Source organism: Podarcis bocagei (genome assembly GCF_964188305.1).
Source record: "Podarcis bocagei genome assembly, chromosome: 3".
Lineage (NCBI taxonomy): Eukaryota > Metazoa > Chordata > Lepidosauria > Squamata > Lacertidae > Podarcis > Podarcis bocagei.
Genome location: NC_138127.1, coordinates 60,416,779 through 60,437,523, shown reverse-complemented (window position 1 = coordinate 60,437,523; position 20,745 = coordinate 60,416,779). Strand labels below are relative to the sequence as shown.

The 20,745-nt window shown below is 43.0% G+C and overlaps 1 protein-coding gene and 1 long non-coding RNA gene across 6 annotated transcripts in view; one reads left to right on the top strand and one right to left on the bottom strand.

Moving 5' to 3' along the window:
- LOC308583912 overlaps positions 1-7,697 on the top strand; it is a 15,136-nt gene extending 7,439 nt beyond the window's left edge. Inside the window, exon 2 of the long non-coding RNA XR_014006486.1 lies at positions 6,503-7,697. This is a non-coding gene — a long non-coding RNA (uncharacterized lncRNA). The remainder of the gene's footprint in view (positions 1-6,502) is intronic.
- Positions 494-20,745, bottom strand: ERMARD (ER membrane associated RNA degradation). 5 transcript variants are annotated; one of them, XM_081188238.1, is made up of 18 exons: positions 20,653-20,745; positions 19,066-19,234; positions 17,673-17,812; positions 16,855-16,956; positions 14,494-14,583; positions 13,684-13,781; positions 13,178-13,314; positions 12,238-12,352; positions 10,425-10,527; positions 9,585-9,614; positions 8,893-8,961; positions 7,881-8,051; positions 6,192-6,275; positions 5,469-5,548; positions 4,700-4,828; positions 2,982-3,191; positions 1,487-1,600; positions 494-996 (listed from the first exon to the last, which is right to left on the bottom strand). In XM_081188238.1, exons 1-18 carry the CDS (start codon positions 20,656-20,658, stop codon positions 834-836), a joined length of 2,010 nt encoding a protein of 669 aa, XP_081044364.1. In that variant the 5' UTR covers positions 20,659-20,745; the 3' UTR covers positions 494-833. The 5 variants fall into 5 exon arrangements, with proteins under 5 accessions (XP_081044364.1, XP_081044365.1, XP_081044366.1 ...); XM_081188239.1 differs by lacking the exon at positions 20,653-20,745 and adding an exon at positions 20,478-20,594; XM_081188240.1 differs by lacking the exon at positions 1,487-1,600.

Below are 20,745 nucleotides of genomic sequence, written 5' to 3'. Positions count from 1 at the left end.
AGTAAAAAATGTTTGAGAGAGAAACGTGACTTGATTTCTTCCAGCACAAGAAAACAACAGAAATTGAACATTGTGGTATTCCATTTTAAATTTGCAGGGGGTTGGGAAACATCTCAGTGAGGAAGGTCTATAGAATGTGAAGAAGAATTTGTCACCATTTGGGCAGGAACAGATGCAAAGGTGAAAAACTACACTGTTATTTAAGTTATGCAACATTGCCACCTTGTGCTTATTCCTGTTAATTGCAGCTGTACCTTAATAGGCAAGATATATGACAAAGCAGGATTTACAAGGCTATCTGTCAACATGCTGTAGAAGAGTGAACCTTTCCTTGGGTCAACAGGAATTAAACTAATATTGAATTTTAAAAATACAAAATCAAAATTTTAATATACTAATCAAAGAGTGGAAAAAGCAAAGAGGGACAGCATATGTCATGTTTGCCTTCTGATGGTACTTCTTTTCTCTCAACTCACCCACTCCAAAGGCAAGATAAAAAACAAAATCAAGCGAGTTTATTAAGAGAATTTAAAAATGTGTCTTACACTCCTCTGAGTTGGCAGAATACATTCAAGTTATTATATAATACATTGCAGAACAAATGAACAGTACCTTGTGAAAAAAGAGGAGTCAGGCTGATTCCCAGTTCTGGCTCGGTTAACATGTTCTTGGTCCACAAAATGTGATTATTCATCCTAATGGGAAAAAGACACCTCCTGCAGACTGTTGCTGATTGTTAACTTTGGGCAATGTGAACTCAGGACAGGTGTAGAAGCTGGTCAGACATGTCCATTAAACTTAAAGCTGTAAAGGTCTAATGAGGCATACATTCATTAGGAATTAGCCAACTGCACAAGCAACTGCTGCTTCCCTAAGAAAGTTCTGATTTTTAGCAAAGCGTTCTGCGTAAGCTCTGTCGCTTCTTCCCATTTATTTTTTTCCGGGCTTGTGTAAGTCACCAGATTCTCAGTGTACTTCAAGATTACCTTTAGAAACCTGTGTGGAAGAGGAAATACAATTGTGACACCAAAAAGGAAAGCCTTTTTCAAAAACCATTAGACATTAAAATATATTGTCAAACAGATGCTTTCCCTGGAAAAGCCATCACTGCATCGCTTTGCAGTTGCAGAAAGACATTTCTGGACCACACTGCCCCCTTCCAGTGGCTGCAATTTGTAAAGGCAGGGAGGAAACACCCAGTCATGTTAAATGCAGTCACACATTTAAAGCAACATCTTTATTCTAGGTCCTTTTGGAAGCCCGAACAACAACTAAGAGGTGTAGTACTGAGATACTGGTGGTACCACCTTCTTCCTGCACCAGAATGCTGAGAGGTGTAGTGAAGAGTGCTGCCAGCTCATTCCTCATATTGCATCTGATTAAAGAATGTCAAGGATTACAAATCACTAGGTGGAAACAGTCAGATAATAATCAGTGGTTGAAAGGAGCTTTGTGTATTACTTGACTAAAGCTAGAATGTACTCACTTTAGGTAATGTTGATATCCAGGAGCATTCTGTTCACCAGCAGTATGGACATGGATTAGTTCCAGCGTAATCAAGATTAAAATTAGTTGCAAGACTGGAGATAGAAATTTAATACTAGAAGAAGAAAAAAATATTTGAAAACAAAAGCCTTAGGAACAATCTAGCCAATGAGAAAACATATTGCTATACTGTTCTTCTTGATGTTATTAATTCATTGCCCCATGAGGAGTCTCCAAGCAGCTTACAAATTTTAAGAGCCTAAAGTAAAAAATGCAATAAAAACCATAAAAGACTCTATAAAGCAGTGACAAGCATATAAGTTATACTTTTTATGTGGTGCTGGAAGGATGTTAATGTCAAATAGGTTAAATGGATTAAGTGAAGGTTATGTGAGTCTGCAACACCTAGATCAAGACACTTGGCCAGGAGCATAGCTGTCAAGTGTCCCTTATTTGAAGGGACAGTCCCTTATTCCAGCGCCATGTCCCGCTGCTGTCCCTTAAATGATGCCCCTTAAATTTCAAAGGAAGCAGCTCCTCTCCCTCCCTCCCTGTCGGCCAGGGAGGAGGGAGGCTCCAACTGTGTTGCTTGGCTGTGTTGCTCACCCAATAAGAAGTCTAAGAATGACTGGGGGTGGAGCTTGCATGCCTTGTGTGTGGCTAGTTAATGCAAGCTGAGGGGTTTTTTGAATGCTGGACGCCATTTTGTTGCACGTGCTGCTGCAAACTTTGCAGTGCAAAGCCAGGCCGGGGAGCCATCTTAAGTTGAGGCTGCATAGGCCTTGTGGTGCATGTGATTCAGATTCTATTCAGTTGAACCTCTGGTTACAAAGTTGGTTGGACAGTGTTCTCGAAGCTACCAGCATGAGTTTGACCAAACTGCAGGAGGACAGGAAGACTGGAGTGCCTGGAACAGGTGAGGCTGCAGGTCCCTTATTTTCAAATCTGTAAGTTGACAGCTATGGCCAGGAGAGATTTTCTGCTGTTTGCTAACTAACTCTCTTTCTCTCCCCTCAGATCTCTGCCTCCTTGTATCCCTTTAGCTACTTTCACTAAGCTTGCCCCCTTATCCTGAACATTTGTGCCTGCCTATCTGCCCTGGAGATACTTTCAGCATCAGTCAGAAACACAGAGCAATACTTGCAGAACACAAGCTTCATTTATTAGCTTATCTCTGTGTTATATATATTGTGTAAGAATCTAGACTACATCAGTTGCATCTAGGCCCCATCAAAATCAATGGGACAGGATAGTCATGACTCAAGTCCCACTTTCATTTTCATTGGGATTAAGCAAGTCTGGGTGTAGTCTTTGTGATATACATATATATGCACATGTGTATATGAATACAGATCCAGAATATTATGCGCACTCATTCTGTCTATTTCTCGGTCTCTCGTAATACTTGAGATCTGTTTAACAAATTGTTTATTTTGAAAACATTTTCAATTACATGTTCACTCCCATTCCTTCAAAAGTAAAGAAAAAAAACCCACCTCCTTCTCATGCGCAGATAGTTGTGCCTCTGGCGTGATCTCAGTGATTTGTTTGTCCACTGCTTGTACCTGGTTTCACAAGTGGAAATGACTTGACATGACACTTGGTGGCACTGGTTGCTTATCTGACGAAGCACCACGACAATCTCCAGGACAGATCGTGGGCAGAAGAGGACATGAACATGCTTGCTGCAGAGATCAGCCAATAACCTAAATCACAAAATATATCATTTCTTCAGTGCTCTTTTAGCTGCCGTAACACAGAACTAATGTTCAGCCTGATTGCCATAAATGCAAGCTAATTCTAGTGCAAACTACATCCATGGGCTATAAAAAGAGGCAAACCGATTGTTTCTTCCAAATTAAAGAAATTTGAATAAATAATCATATTTGCCTCTTTTATAATAGGTACTGTTTGCCATTGATGGCAGCTAATTCCACCTGCATGATCTATTCTATCTATATAATCCGATAGAATGTTGGGGCTTGAAGGGCATGCTAAACTGTGGCTAATCTAAAGGGACATGGGAGCTTCCAATCCCCTCCTTGTGGCTATGCTGTGGAGAAGGAGAAGGAAGGGGGAGCATGCAAGCTCAGGGATGCTGGGCTTATTCTTGTAATGCTAAACTGCGGTTTACTGTCATATATGAATGTAGCCAAACCATAGTTTACAATCTTTGTTTGGAGGGATCACTAAAGCCAGTTTGCTGGTCCAGTTGCTATGGCAAACTCTGACACACCAGGAAGAGTTCTTGTAAGCTCTGCATCTGAGGCATGTGAAGGAAAGGATGAAGCATGTGCTTGAAGGACTGGAGAACAGAGCATCTGAACCTGGGCATTATGGCTCAAACTTATCTCATGAGGCAGTCCCTATATTTAATAGAAATGGAACTCCAGAGCTGACAAAAAGCATCACCAAAAAGTTAAGTCATAGGACTACAGTGTACCGTATTTTGTGCCCCATAGGACGCTCCGGCCCATAGGACGCACCTAGTTTTTTTTGGGGGGGGGGGAAATAAAGGGGGAAAAAATATTCCCCCCCCCAGGTGCGGGGCTGGAAGAACCAGGTCGGGGAACAGTGGGAAGGCACGCTCTGCCTCCCCGCTGTCCCCCGAGCTTGTGGGGCTGGCGATGGGGAGAAGTGTGCTGATCCCGGGACTGCAGGCAGCTCTGCGCCGCCATCCGGAGCGGGGCGGGACTTAGCGCCCCGCTCCCGGTGGCCGCGCAGAGCTGCGCTGATCCCGGGACTGCAGGCAGCTCTGCGCCGCCATCTGGAGCGGGGTGGGACTTCGCTCCCCGCTCCCGGTGGCCACGCAGAGCTGCGCTGATCCCGGGACTGCAGGCAGCTCTGCACCGCCATCCGGAGTGGGGTGGGACTTCGCTCCCCGCTCCTGGTGGCCGCGCAGAGCTGCGCTGATCCCGGGACTGCAGGCAGCTCTGCGCCGCCATCCGGAGCAGGGTGGGACTTAGCGCCCCGCTCCCGATGGCCGCGCATAGCTGTGCTGAGCCGGGGACTGCAGGCAGCTCTGCGCAACCCTCGGAGCCGGTGCGCACCGACCCCTCTCGCTCTCCAGGCTTCAGCGAAAGCCTGCATTCGCCCCATAGGACGCACCCAGATTTCCCCTTCATTTTTGGAGGGGAAAAAGTGCGTCCTATAGGGCGAAAAATACGGTACTTTCATATTTGACAAAAAGCAGTGAAAGTGTTACAGAACTTACTTCTCAGTTATAACCTCCTCCACAGGATCACCTAGAAGTCTGATACTGTGAGACAAGTAGGGTTGTAGTTGAGATAAAATATCGGTAGTCGCAAACGTACAAGGAACGTCATCAGTATCTTTTCCTGACCTTAAAAACAAAAGAAAACCAAGGTATTAATGACCACTCTCAGAATCTTATTTGAGAGCACTTCAAATATGTATTTCTTAAAACAAAAAAGCTATCAAATAATTAGTAATTCTATTTTTGCGTGACCTCAAATCAACCAATATATTCTTGGGTGTGTTATCCTTGGTTATCTCCCAAATTCTATGATGATGAAATCCTAGACTGTGATGCTGACTGAGGTGGTAGCCTAGTTTCTTTGGTGTTTTTTTTAAAAAAAGGTTACAGTCTTGCTGCTTTAACTCACTCAACATTTCCCTACCATGGTCACAGACGGGGGTCTCTTTCAGCATGACAGGTTGGGAGCCCCAAAGTTTCTAAATGTTTGGATGCATTGTCTGTTGATATGATCACTTGCTTTCACAGTGACCTGTCATGAGCCCTCAAGATAAGATGGGACAGACAACCTAAACACATACATATATGCAAACTAACCAAATGTCTTGCTCATCAGTTACCTCCACATTTTAATTCTTGTACAGCAGTCTAGAATTATGCAAATAGGAAGAAGGGTTTGCAAGAAAGCGTAGATTGAGAAATTTCTCATCTGACACCCCAACATACCCCTCTAACCACAAAAAGGAGCAGGAGAAACAGGCATTACCCTCCAATTTCTTGAACTTGCTCTTCAGGCATTCTAGGAAGAACAGACCATGAATGAATGCTTTTGATGCACTTCAGTACCTAGAAAGTGAAAAAGAGATCTATAAACAATTCCCCTCCCTTCTGACAGAAGTAGATGAAATTTGCAGGCCTATTAGCCCAAAGGCTACAGTTTTCATTGCTCCTGCCCCCCCCCCCCAATATCCCACATCTCCACAAAAGGTCCCCTGATCTTCAGGACTGGCTTTTTAGGTAATATTGAGGCATACAGTATGAAGAGATCAGAAAGCCTCATTCTGAGAGCTTTGGTTCTTAGGATTCAGCCCCACGCTTTTATTTGCCCTTGACTTTTTAGCAGACCTTCCTAACCTGAAGTCACATGTGCTATGAATCCATTCCTGATTAAACTTCTCTGACAGCCTATAACTTTCAACTGGGCTCTTTTGGTGTTGTCAAACAGTGATTTAGCACACAAACCTCTTCTGTATGCACATGTTTGAGTCTCCTACTAACTTTGACAGGACGGTTGAAAGTGCATCTTCCCCCCCAAAATCTGGAACTGTACTTTACCCCTCACAGAGCTCCAGTCCCCAGGACTGGGGGAAGCAATGTGCTTTAATTGCATGGTGTGGATGTGACCAATGGCTATTTTTCAGTCTATTTAAAAGCTCAAGAGAGATAAACTCACTACTGAACGACAAAGATGATGATAAAGGCAATGTACCTGCTTCTTAAGTTGGGCTATTGGATGAAATTGGGAACAATAGCAATCTGCACAGCTCATAAGTGGTTTTAGGAATGCGTGTTCCTGGTTTGAAAATAAATTAAAATTCATAGTTAAAATGTAAATATATTTGGATTATTTTCTGTAGATAGTACTGCAATCAATTCCACTGAGGCTAACTGTACTGTACTTAACAATGTTAAGGTATTGGATGAAGTTGGATCCAGACTTGTGCTCACTGGAGTTCTGCTTTTGCTGGAGGAAATGAGGAGTGAGAAGTGATCTTTGTTGATTCCTCCTTTCCCCTGTAGATCCCTGTACCCCTGAAAAGCATGGAAGGCGGTGTCAAGAATCAATGAAAACTGCTCCTCTTCCTCCAGTGGGAAGCCTTTGCTGGATTCTAGTTCTCTCCATGGATACAGAAACCTTTCCTGTCAGAGGGAGCAAGTCTGGATCCAACCTAGGATGCTTTATATACAAAAACATATAAGAAAATAAAGGTATCAACTACTATGCACTGCCCTGGATTCTGATGAAACCTACACATGCGGATGAGTGGTTTGCAACGCGAGATTCCTCCTTCCTGTGACCAACCATGTTTGGAACAAAAATGGAGCTAATGCAGCTGTGACTGGATCTCCCTTGTTTGCTTTGGAAATAACTTTTCAAGTAGGTATGGGTGGGTTCAGACTTTGGTCAGACCGAGGCTGTTGGGAATAGTTAACCCTTCCCCCCCCCCATTTCTCCCAATCTAAATCATCCTTTGTTATTGCTGCGGAAGGGCTAATAGCTGGGGGGGGGGGGCGGGGGCAGCATGAGTAAAAGGGTTAAAGATCCCATATCCCAGGCCCATTTTGATCGTAGATCTGTTTCAGTATTTACAGATCCAGTAATATAAGCCAGAATGAATGGATGAAGAGCAAGCTGAAAAACCCTGCATGCTAAAGAATAAAACAAATAAAAACCATTTGACAGAAATATTAGGACAGCAGAACAGGGATAGCTCCAATGTTAAGATAGCTTACATAATGTAAGATATCTACAGTATGGTCTTCCTCAATTTGCTGCCCTCCAGATGTTTTGGACTACAGTTTCCATCAGGCCACTGGTCTGGAATGGTAGCAGCTGTAGTCCAAAATATGTGGATGGTACCAGGTTCGGGAAGGTTGGTCTACACTACAACTGTAGCTCATTGGCCACAATCCAAAGAGGCCCATGCATGTATCCAAGGCATTTCTTTAGGGAAGGCTTCCTCAACCTTGGCCCTCCATATGTTTTTGGCTTACAACTCCCATGATCCCTAGCTAGCGGGACCAGTGGTCAGGGATGATGGGAATTGTAGTCTCAGAACATCTGGAGGGCCGAGGTTGAGGAAGCCTGCTTTAGGGACACAGAGGGATTGCCGAGTTTCTCTTCTGGAAGTAGCTCCTCATACAAAATCAGATTCTACTCAGGAGGGTCTCCAGACCTTCCAAAATAACTTTTTAGGGAATGTGACAGGCTAGTTGTAAAAAGTGGAACCGTGCATGGCACTGTGGATCCTACTCACTCTGCCCATAAAAGAAAGGCCTGTAAGTCATATGATAGAGGGATAAGATAGTCTTCAAATCCAGATCTTTCTGGATTTTGGGTATAAGGAAGCATAGGTTTAACATAAACAGGTCTTGCTGCACCAAAATAGGCCCCTACCTTGACTGCAGCTATGTCACCTTTGGAAAATCTCCACAGGAGGGTAATGGAAAATGCAAGAATCGAATTGGCTATTTCTCTCGGGAACACATTCAAGCTGCTCTCTCCATGGCTCAGATGATCTCTAACACGTGGGCCTTCTTGGTGGTTCAAGAAATCCCAAAGAAATCCCTACAAAAAACAAGACAAGTAGTGTGAAATGTAAAATGAAAAGAAAAAGCCCTTCTATGCAGGCAAGGTGCCTTTGATATGCAGAAAAGCATTTCTAGATCCAATCCACAGAGGGTGGAAATAAAGCCAGAGCAAACATTTGTTTGCTTCCCTTCTACAAGAGCAAAATCCTACTGGAAGTTAAGTTTCTGATAATAGATGATTATGAAAATCTGCTCAAAAAGGAGCATTTTGAGAACTCATTATTTCTCATTGTTCAGCTGATTAGAGCTGCCAGGGACACTTCTAACTGGCACATGCCAACTTGTTTGCAGATCTCCGAATGGAGAATAGTCTCTTATACAACATTAATCCCTTTCACTATTAGGATGCAACATACAAAATCCCTGTTGAATAGTTTCAAAACCAGCAAAGGTGACAACCCTGTCTGTATTGCTGACGTCATTATCCCCATTCAACGTTTTTTTCCATACTAAAGCATTCTAATGATCTTTTAATTCTATCCATGCTGCAAATATTCAGCTCTGAACTGCTTGCTTCATAGAGAATGTAAGTTTAAGTACTTGAGTCCTACAGTATTTAAAGAGTTACTTATACCTTAGCGCTGCATGACTTAACATAATAATGAATTAATGTTATAAAAATTAACATTGTGCTCACCCAAGATAGCCCAGCCGTGTTGGAAGAGTGAGTTGCCTTATTACAAAATACCCACAAGTGCAGTCCTATGCAATGTCAACTCAGAAGTAAGCTCTACTGGCACTTATTACTCAATAATTGAGGCCTAGAAGGCTATGGGCTTTTCATTTTAAATTCAATAAGCCAAAATCCATCATCTTACCATTGCTGATTCACCAAGAACTAAAGGAAGCTGATTGGCTTCTTCATTATGTAACTGTTTTGCTAGCATCTAGATATAAAAAATAGATACAAATGTCAAATAACCCAAAGCACTGAAGACTGCCAGACTATTTTATTAATATAAATCTTTACAACTAAGACATATTTATGAGGCATCCTGCATTTTAAAAAAATAATCTTTTTAATAATTAAGGTTTTCTAAAAAAAACCTTACTACTTTAACCAACCAACTGTAGTATCATGTTTAAAGGTAAAAGCTAAAGGACCCCTGGACAGTTAAGTTCAGTCAAAGGTGACTATGGGGTTGCAGTGCTCATCTTGCTTTCAGGCCAAGGGAGCCAGCGTTTGTCCAGACAGCTTTCTGGGTCATGTGGCCAGCAGGACTAAACTGCTTTTGGCACACAGAGAACCATGACAGGTGTCAGAGCGCATGGAAATACTGTTTACCTTCCTGCCACAGCAGTACGTATTCATCTACTTTTACTGGCATGCTTTCGAACTGCTAGGTTGGCAGGAGCTGGGACAGAGCAACAGGAGCTCACCCCATTGCAGGGATTCGAACCACCAACCTTCTGATTGGCAAGCCCAAGAGGCTCAGTGGTTTAGACCACAGTGCCACCCGCATCCCTAGTATCATGTCATGTACTCCAATGAACCACATGGTCAACTTACCTCATCGAAAGTGGTATAAAGAGAAGATGACTAGAAAAGAGATATAAAAATGTCACTACTGTTTAATTTCTGGAGGGAAAATACAGGTTGATTAAAATTAAGTCATACTCTGGCTACATTCACACAATAATTTAAAGTGCTATGATACAACTTTAAACAGTTGTAGCTTCGCCCAAAGAATTCTGGGAGCTGTAGTTTGTTAAGGGTGATGAGAGTTGCTGGGAGACCCCAATTCCCCTCCAAGACAATTTCCACAAGACTCTAAATAATGAACAAATCAAAATAAAATTGCTCACTATCCCAGCGCTCAGCTAATTTTTACCCTCTATTAAGGGGAAACTGTGGTTCAAACTAACCAGAATCCGTGCACTGAGGAAGGGAATAGGCAGGGGGTGTGATCTCATCCTCCATTCCTGGCTGCCAAACTACGGTTTATCAAGCTGGGAACTGTACATTCAAACTGGACCATTATGTAGTACCAGTTAATAACAGATTCTAGGTAAATGTGACTAGGGTTTTTTTTTTAGAAGTGACCAACAAGGGGGGGAAACTACCTCAGCCGTCATTGTAAACAATTAAAATTATTAGTAGGACTGGAATGACACTTGTAGTTTAACGTTGGACTATGGTTTTAATGGAGATTTAATAGAATTGAATTAATAGAGAAGATGCAGGAAGAAAAAAGTTAACATAAGGACCCACAAAGGTGAAGAGGGAAGTCCTTGGGAATTTATGGAATTCTCTTTCTGTTTTGGTTGTGTGACAATTGTTTGTAAATTTTAAAATCTGAAAATTAAATTGTTTTGTTTTTTAAAAAAGAAAAGAAAAAGAAAAAATTACCTCAGCCGTCATTAGTCTGCTAGGACATTTATTAACCTTTGTGAAAAGCAACCTAAGTCCACTCTCCAGCTGAGGTAGTAACAGTATAACACAGTCTGCATACCTGAAAGAAATATTACAGCGAGATTGATTTCCACTACACATTTCTCTTCTTTCATGAAAAACTGAAACATATGAACCTAATGAGCCTCATTCAGGCTGGATATTGTTGTCTCAGATATTTGAAATAAAGGCACAAGGAGCAGAAGCAGTATGCAATCACAGGGATGGGGAGTGAGTGAATGAACGGCAGTGCTTACTCATTTCTACAGCTATTTTATGAAGGGTTCCCAGTTTGTGGGGAGCACATTTCCCCATAGCAAACATTTAGTGAGACCACCCTTGAGACTTCCTCTTGACAAAATTCCAAATGTGTTCATCAGCCCCCAAAGACTGGGAACCCGAGAAGCCTAGAAGCCTGGGCACTGCCGGATTTACGTATAAACTAAACAAGCTATAACTTAGGGCCCCACTCTCTTGCCCCCCCCCCCAATTAAAGGGAAAAACCACTGGTTGTACATTTCCAAAATATAAGATAAAAAACAAATAAAATAAAAACTACATACAGCAAAAGTATTTTGTGTTGTGTAGGCTCCTATGATGTAAGTAATGGGCCCCACCTGCTAGCCTGCTCCCTAAAATATCACTGGTTTGCTCAATTCTATATATAGGGTGCCTACATTCTGCATGGACTGGTTGCATGGCAACATGTGCAAGTGGCTTTAGATACCTATTAGGTCCATAAATTACCATATAGCATACATTCAACACAAAAAAACAGTGACAATTTGTTGTTGATAAAGGACAGCTGGACATATAAAGGGCCCCATTACCATCAGTAACTTAGGGCCTCATCAAACCTAAATCCAGCTCTGAGCCTGGGGCATCCAAGTGGCTGCTTGAGGAAATGGGGAAACTCTTTGACTCTGCACTCTGTCCACGGGCACTCTGGACTTAAATATCAAGGGAGCATTTTTACATCAAAGTATTTCAAATAAAACCTTGATGGTGCAGAACCCTGTGTGACCTTTTTGTGGGAAGCAAGAGCTGCTTTCATGATAGCACTGAAGCTCAGTGCTATAGCATTTGCTTCGCAGGTAGGAGGTTCGAGACTGTCCTCTGACATCTCTAGGCAGTGCTGAGAAAGGCTCTCCATCGGAAACCCTTGAGAGCTGTTTCAGGGCAGTGTACACATTAGAGAGTTAGATGGCCCAATGCTCCAAACCAGTAGTAGGCAGATTCCTATGTTCCTATAGTAGGGCAGTCATAGCAGTGGCGTAGCGTGGGGGGTGCAGGGGGGGCCGGCCGCACCGGGCGCAACATCTGGGGGTTAGGGTTAGGGGGCGCAAATCCACGGGTTAGGGGGCGCAAATCCACGGGTTAGGGGGCGCAAAGTACTTGCCTTGCCCCGGGTGCTGACAACCCACGCTACGCCACTGAGTCATAGCTCTTACATATCACATTTGATTGCTTGGGCTTCTTGAATGTGGCAACCGATGACAAACAGGCAAGCCTGCAAATTGAACAGATGATGCCCAGGATCCTAATATAAATAAATCCAGGGCTTCCCCCCCCCAAAAAATATAAATGTTTAGGGGTACTCTCATTTTCCTACTCATATTGAAATACGGCCCTTCAGATTCACAAAATGTTTAGGGGTATGCATACCCCTGCGTCCGTCCCCCCCGAAAAAAGCCCTGAATAAATCTATGCTTTAACTGGTTTTATATATATTTCAAAAAAGAAGACTAGGAAAAAATGCTACACTTCTTACCTGCGTTGTCTAAATGACGATAGTGCAGTAATCCAAAAAGGCAACATGGTTCTTAATACAATATTTGATTTGATTACTAATTCATCAGCCAAGGACAACAATTCATGATTAAGATCTACAAGCAACAGAAAAGAACTTGGGGTATAAAACTTTGTCACCTTGGATGGGAGTAACAAGATGTGTTAAATTTGACCTTGGATGAAGAGGAAATTTGCTGAAGTAAATTTAAGACTGAAAAAAGAAGAAACGGAGACAAACCATTTCTTCCTAGACTCCAACCACCAGAGGAAGATCTGTAGCCTAACAGCTCTTCAGTTAACTATGTAGAAACCTTTCAAAGTTAAATGGTGAGCTCTAATACTGCTGCTCAGTGAGGTCCATAGCAAAGAAACGAGAAGTGGCACCTTACCGCTGCATTAATGATGCATATATATTAGTGAAAATAACCTACAAAAAAGCCTATTAATGGAGTCTGCCTATACAAATGTATATACTAGGAGGAAAGTGCACTGAAATGCTGCTGATTATTATTTTTTTAATCTTTGCAAACTGAAACAGAAATGGAGAACTGAACTTAAGAATGGAATAATGAAAAATTGAGAGGAACTGAAATAGACAGATTCATCCATCTGTGGGCTTGGATGGTTCCCAAGCTTAAATGGTCACTAGATCTTAAAAACGCATGCTAGAACAGCATGATTTTTAAATGTCTGAGGTTTTCTTAAATCTGGACAGGACTGTGTCGGGCACACACTGGCATTTTCCTTACAACAGATTTCTTAACACCCAGTACACAACTTGCACCCATAAACCTGGTTTTTCACAAAGACTGAAGTCTCTGGATCTGGGCAAAATTCTTATGAGAAACAGAAAATGTTCAAGAAGAATAATACATCCGAGTAAACCTTTACAAATGGTGAGCTGCCACAAACATGCTCACCTGGAAAAACATGCAGCTCTTTCAAGTTGCTGAAAGATACGTAAGGTCGATGAACTAAAGTAGAATGAGTTTGCTGGAGGTAAGTCTTTAGCAGTTGTCCCAATCCTGCCGTTAAACAAAGCAGCATAGAGGAATATCTAGGCAAATTATGATATACAATAAAATTAGAAACCTCCAGAACAGGCTTTGGCAACCTGGTGCCCCCTCCAGATGTTGATGGACTACAACTTCCCTTAGCCCCAGCCAGCACACAGGTTGGCAAAGGCTGATCTAGAGACACACTGTTAAAACATCTCCCAAGCAATAGTGTTTGGGAAACTTAAACAGCAAGGCTGCAATCCTGCTCTCAATTCAGGTGCTTTGTATCTTCAATGGGATATGAGCAGGACAGCGGACTCATCCAGCATTCTTCCAGTGGTGCAACTGTGTTCCTGCTATGACCAGTAAGAAAGAGACAACTCACCCCACAAAAATCCCACCCACAAATAAATAACTTGCAGCCTTACTTCACAGGAATTTCCTGGGGTGATGCAAATCCATGCCACAGAATATTACGAAGATTGAGACCATCCGGAGATCCAACGAACACTCTGAGAACATCCATCTAATTTTAACAAAATATAGGAAGTGGATTCAAACTTTGACATAACATGAGTGTCATGGATTGGAGGAGAGGGGCTGCTCCAGACATACAAACAGGTCCAGATTTTTCAGGACCTTGGACAGGCTATTGCTGGTGTGCATGCCGCCCCCATAGAGCTGAATGAGACAAATAGATGCTGTCACTTTGGCCTCCAAGTGGTGGCACTACTGAAGCCTCCAGCTTGCATTTGTTCCCACCTGAGCACAAAGGCATGGGGCAACCACCAGTCTCCCTCTCACCTAAGGACTTATGGCTGTAATGAGCCGGATTCTGGCCCATCATAGCATTGCCGCCGCTGCGAAACCATTGCTACTTGCTCAGTGGTGCTGTGACAAGCTGGGCTTGCAACTCATTGCAGTTGGGCCACTCCACTGTTGAAGTGGAGGCCAGTGGGTGGGGGAAACGGCAAGGCATCAGCCCTGGGCGGCCCTAGCAAATGTCAGGTGCTGATGTTGGGTTTCAGCACACCCACAGCTCCTGCCCTCTAAAACCTCTTCACTGGGCACCAAGTAGTAAAAGAAGAGCTTCACAGGCTGCTAGAAAAATACCAGTCAAAAGGTCTGGACTTCTCTGCGTTCCATAGTAATTTAAGCAGCAATGACACTGAGAGTCTTAAATGGACAAAAATTAAAAGCTTGTGAATAAAAATAAACACCACATGCAAGACACTCACCACTGGTTGCCCAAAGACTGTGGCAAGTTCCTGAGACATAAGCAAATCTCGTAGGAGAAAAGGACAGTCTTTGCCAATTAATAAGAACACCTGGAAATCAAAACAAGAGAACACATTTTGCCTTCTCAAAACATGCAAAAACAATTTACTTGTTTAAAGCATTGTGCAAAACATTTCTCTCTTTTTCGTTTAAAATAATAATCTCAAGTTAAGGCAACTCTGGAAAACATTCAGTCCCTGGCATCTCCAGGCAGGGCTGAGAATATCCCCAGTCTAAAATCCTGGAGAGCCATTGCCAGTCAACACAGACAATACTGAACTAGATGGACCAAGGGCCTGACTTGGTCAGAGAAAGGACAAAGGGAACCTATGTAAACCTTGATTTTATCTGTCAGGAAAGAAGATGTGAATCCTCCCCAAGCATCTCTAGCACCAATCCAAGATTACTGAACATCAATGGATTAAGAACGTACGACTGATGTTCTTGACAAAGAGACAAGCAATGGAAAAGCGGGGAGGGGACATGTAATGCAATCCTAAGCAGATTTACTAGTCCCACCGAAACTGGTGGAACTTATTCATTAGTAAAAATGCAATTCTGATGCTCGGTGGCTTTGCCCAGTCCACAAGTAGTGTGGAGCAGGATTGGGTAAGGGCAATAATACTTCATCATACATAAAGACAAGGGTCCATTAAACAGTACTTGGCTGAGGATTTTCCACAGACGTGCTACTTAGTTACCCAGTAGAATCATTAAAAACTAAATCTACAAACCAGGGATCCCAGGTTTTAGTTTTCCATGTCTTGCTGACAGTCAATCAAAACGAAATTCTTGATGAAGTATGCAGGGATTTTCCATAAGCAACCAAAAGTCTATCTTTTCTGAACACTCTTTCACACACATGCCCAGACCTTGACTACCGGTGAATGAGTTTAACAATATGGCACAAAATAAAAACATACCATCAATCTGAGAGTATGACATAAAATTAGCAATAGTAACTTTTGCTTATAGGGCACTATGAAGAAAAAGGACTGAACCGAAACTTAGGAATGTTTCTGAACAAAAAAACCAGCTATTAGCACAGGAAAATAGAAAGGAAAGCAAGATGATTTTAATCTCTTAAAACTTATGAGAAGGGCTCCTCTGAGTTACTTTTTAATAATCAGAATAGTCCACCATCCTATTCTGAAAGTGACCAACCATGCACTGTGTGAAGATGTGGGTTCAGATAGGTAGCCGTGTTGGTCTGACGCAGTCGAAATAAAAAAATAAAAAATAGTCCAGTAGCACCTTAGAGACCAACTAAGTTAGTTCTGGGTATAAGCTTTTGTGTACATGCATGGTATTTGAAGAAGTGTGCGTGCACACGAAAGCTTATACCCAGATCTAACTTAGTTGGTTTCTAAGGTGCTACTGGACTATTGTGTGAAGATGTGTTATCTTTTGCCCGTTCTGAATATCCCAACATTGGATGTCTACAAGTTCTAATGCTGTAAGTCCCCAAAGCTGAAACCTTTCCTCTTAGGGGAGTTGCTCCACCCCCTTGATCATTTTGGCTGCCCTTTCCGGAACCATTCATGGAGGCTCTGCACACAGGCAAGTGAAGGGTGTGGGGAGGAAGGGAAATGAGAGGCTAGACATCTTCCCTCCACCCCATAGGTTCACAGTTGTTGTTGCTCCTCCTCATCATGACAGCCAGTGTCCCAGGCCCCACTAGCTCCTGCTCCTGGAAGACACAGTGCAATTGGCATGCACCACTGGCAGACACATGGCTGCTCATTCAAGATGGTAGGGTCCCCTGCTCACATAGGCAATAAGTGACATCCTTGGTTCTTTCTACATACACTTCTACAGGTCTGCTTTGCATGTCCCTTTAAGCCACAGTTACACTAAACTATGGTTTAAAATGTGAATGTGCACAAAACCGCAGCTTCTTACTGTGCTGCTAGCAGCTAAGGTTTGTTCTTGGCTTATCGCTCATGGTTTGCCTGGGCAGAAGCAAAGCATGAGCCCCGGTTAAGATGTAAAGCTGAGCCAAACCATTACTAAGCTGCCAGCAGAATGGCAGGAGCAAAGGAGGAGCAAAGCACCTGCAATTTCAGCAGTGTGTACCAGCAGGTTACATGTTCACGTTTAAACCAGTTTAGTTCAACTGTGGTTTGGTGACATGCGAACAAGGTCACAGTAAACATCTGTAAGCAAGCATCTCACAACACTTAAATACGGAAACCAGCTGGAAATTATATTCAACCTGCAACCTTAAAATTATCAGGAAAAGAAGGGAGACAATGTTTCTTTGAGTGCAAAAAGACCTCATTAACCTAAAGCTTGGCAGAGCCGAAGATTTTAGCACTTACATCACCCAAGGCTCGTTCCAAACATGCCGTAAGCTTCATTAAGTTCAGTGCAATGGCTGTAGCATGTGGACTCTTTATAGCGTCAAACGTTTCAAGAAATACCTGTCATTTGAGAGAAAGGAAAACCAAGGGTAGTCATGTGGCACAACACGTTTAAAGTGAGAGAACAGAACAGCTATATAAACTTACAAATGCAGTTTAGGTTAAGAACAAAAATTCGCAAGCATTTCTTTATTACCATTTCAAGTATTACAAAAGGAAAGTGTCTTCCCACTCTATAAAGAATAAATTATTTGTATCCTAGTTGAATCTACCCTTTGGAGTTCCCACGCCTTGAAAATTAAACAGGCACCAACACAGTTGAGTTTTTGGCACCTACTGAAGACCTTCCTCTTTTAAGGACCTTTTGAGACAAGATCTTTCCCAGTCTGCATTTGTATTGGAGTGTTTTTAGGATGTTATTTACTGCCCTTTGAGAAGGAGGGCAAGATCTAAATTAAATAAATTATCTGTAAATCTCATGTGGAGAGCTACTAAGTTCCACTACAGCAGGCTTCCTCAACCTTGGCCGGAGAGATGTTTTGAGACGACAGTTCCCATCATCCCTGACCACTGGGTCCTGCTAGCTAGGGAATATGGGAATTGTAGGCCATAAACATCTGGAGGGCCAAGGTTGGGGAAGTCTGCACCACAGCAACACCACAAAAAAAGAGTCCAAAAATGCAGGCAGCTGTGTTGGTCCATGCACATACACACAAAAGGGACAGAAAGACAGAGGTAAGGGTCTCTATCTAGCTCTCTGGACTCTTATGTCATACCTCTGAGCAGTTTGTCCACTGGAACCAGATCACAAACTGGTCTTCAAATTGCTCCCTGGCAAGGGATTGTAGATATAAGTGAAGAGATTCACACAAAGGTCCTAAAGATCTCACACTTTTTACATAATCCACAGTTTGATCTAAAAAACAAAAAAGCAGTGCCTAGTCAAGGAGTGCATCAATAAACTCATGTACTTATGAAGTATAAACATCTAAAAGAAAAGTTTTCCCCTGAATAATTAGTCTCTTCCTTTAAATTCCTGGGAGTTTACCTTAGTGAAGATCTCACTTGGAAAAACAATATAACTCAGGTGGTTAGGAAGGCCCAACAGAGACTCTATTTTCTCAGGGTCTTGCGAAAGAACAATGTTAAACAACAATTGATGACCTCCTTCTACCGGTCCACAACAGAAACTGTTCTCTCATATTGTATCACAGTGTGGTACGTTGACTTGACAGCCACAGACAGAAAGTCTTTACAGAGGTTGGTGAACACAGCCCATGATATCATGGGCTGTCCCCTGAGCCCGCTAGATGACATCACAAGGGAATCATTGCCTTAGGAGAGCGAGAAAAATTCTCAGGGACGATTCACACCCCGGCCAGCACCTCTTTAATCTTCTACCCTCAGGCAGGAGATATAGAAGTATAATCAGTCGTACCAACAGGCTAAAAAACAGTTTCTATCTGTGGGCTGTTAGGCTGCTGAACGGAAAATAATATAGTGCAACTGACTTTTGGGGTTGGTGTGTTGTGCGACAAGCACACAGAGTGCAATGAGATTGAGTGTTGGGGGGGGAGGCTCGGTTAATTTCATTGTACACAGGTTATACATTGACAATAAAGGTATTACTATTATTATTATTATTATCTTTCTAAAGCAGCGTCTGTGTAAAAGGAGGACATATTTGTTTGCTATGGTTATATTAACCCTTAATTCCATTAAATTAGCCCAAAATGATTGCCTGAAAACATGTAGACAAGCTCTAGGACCTGCAGTGCAATCCTCTGCATGTATTTAATTCACTGTGTCTAATGGGACCAGTGTGGTGTAGTGGTTAAGAGCGGTAGTCTCGTAATCTGGGGAACCGGGTTCGCGTCTCCGCTCCTCCACATGCAGCTGCTGGGTGACCTTGGGCCAGTCACACTTCTTTGAAGTCTCTCAGCCCCACTCACCTCACAGAGTGTTTGTTGTGGGGGAGGAAGGGAAAGGAGAATGTTAGCTGCTTTGAGACTCCTTAAAGGGAGTGAAAGGCGGGATATCAAATCCAAACTCCTCCTCCTCTTCTTCTTCTTCTTCTTCTTCTTCTTCTTCTTCTTCTTCTACATCACAAAACTGTACTTAGGAATTGCAACCTTAGCTAACCAATCCACACACCATTTTAACACATACCTGGTTCTCCATACTGTATGCATTCTGTGATTGTTCTCCAGTGTATCTCGCCTTTGTCGGACACAATGCTACTAATAGAAAGGTTGGCTTTTATCTCAAAACCAGCTTCACAAACCATATAGTGCACTGTAGGGGAAAGACAAGTGGAGACTGGATCAACTAGCAGCATCTGAAATGAGAAGTGAAAAATAATGAAAATAGTATAAAACAACACAACTACAGTAGTACTCTCTTAAATAGACCCACAACAGGCACAGCTACAAAACACCATAGAACATCAGTATTGTAAATATATGTTTTTAAAATGTGGCATATGGCCAAAATTGCTGCCTTCAGGGTGGCTAATCTGTGGTCCTCCTGAAGTTGTTGGATCCCAACTCCCATCAGCCCCAGCCAGCATGGCAAGTAGTCAAAGATGAGAGTTGTAGTCCAGCAATATATGATGGGCCAAAGGTTGGCTATCCTACTTTATACCACATTTATGTACTGTCAAACCTCAGCTCCTGAACGCCTCCGTTTTGGAACGTTTCGGCTCCTGAACGCCAAAAACCCAGAAGTGTTCCCGTTTTCGAACATTTTTCGGAAGCCAAACGTCCAACATGGCTTTTGCTTGAGTGCAGGAAGCTCCTGCAGCCAATCGGAAGCCGCGCCTCGGTTCTCGAACATTTCGGAAACCGAAATGGACTTCCGGAATGGATTACGTTTGACAACTGAGGTTTGACTGTACCAATTGTGTATTCGTATGACCACCTTAGAGCACAGTGGAGTTGTCATTCTCTCTGGTTTGTTTGACAGCTCTTCCCACCGGCTGTTCCAATTCATTTCTGTCTGTGTACGCAGCAGCGGGTGTTGATGGAGCCGAGATCTCTTTACCCTATTCAATTGTTCACAACTTGACAAGAGACTGGATTAGGAACATCTTAAGAACTGCAGTCAGTCAGTCAGTCGGTGTGAAGCTGGTTTGAGAAACAACACATCAAACAGTAGCATTTTATAACGAAGTACAGTGGTACTTCGTGTTAAGTACTTAATTCGTTCTGGAGGTCTGTACTTAACCTGAAACTGTTCTTAACCTGAAACACCACTTTAGCTAACGGGGCCTCCTGCTGCCACCGCGCCTCTGGAGCCCGATTTCTGTTCTCATCCTGAAGCAAAGTTCTTAACCTGAAGCACTATTTCTGGGTTAGCGGAGTCTGTAACCTGAAGCGTATGTAACCTGAAGCGTATGTAACCTGAAGCGTATGTAACCCGAGGTACCACTGTACAAGAAGCAGATGCATTTGGCATAACGTGAGCATGGATTAAAAGTCCAGCCATGGAAATGCGGTGAGCCGCATTTGTAACCCTGGCTTACATCAGCCCTGCGGTGCAGTCCAGTATTATGACCACCTACTATGCTACTATCTCCACACATGTCAGAAGAAAGCAACTCTGCAGGCAGAGGCAGCTATATACGCCCTCGCCCCTCAGGTGGAGCGCTACAAGTTGCAGCAAGGGGGACGCGAGTTAAATATCCGCCCTCCCGCCCTTGCGCTCTCTTCCCGGACGGAGGGTACGACTCTTCACTTTCTAGCTCTACACACTTACCTCCATTACTTCGAGCTTCTCTCAGTTCCCGGTCGCGTCTGTCGCGGTTGGTGACGTCACCGAGGAAGGGAAACCCTTCGAGCAACGCTCGTC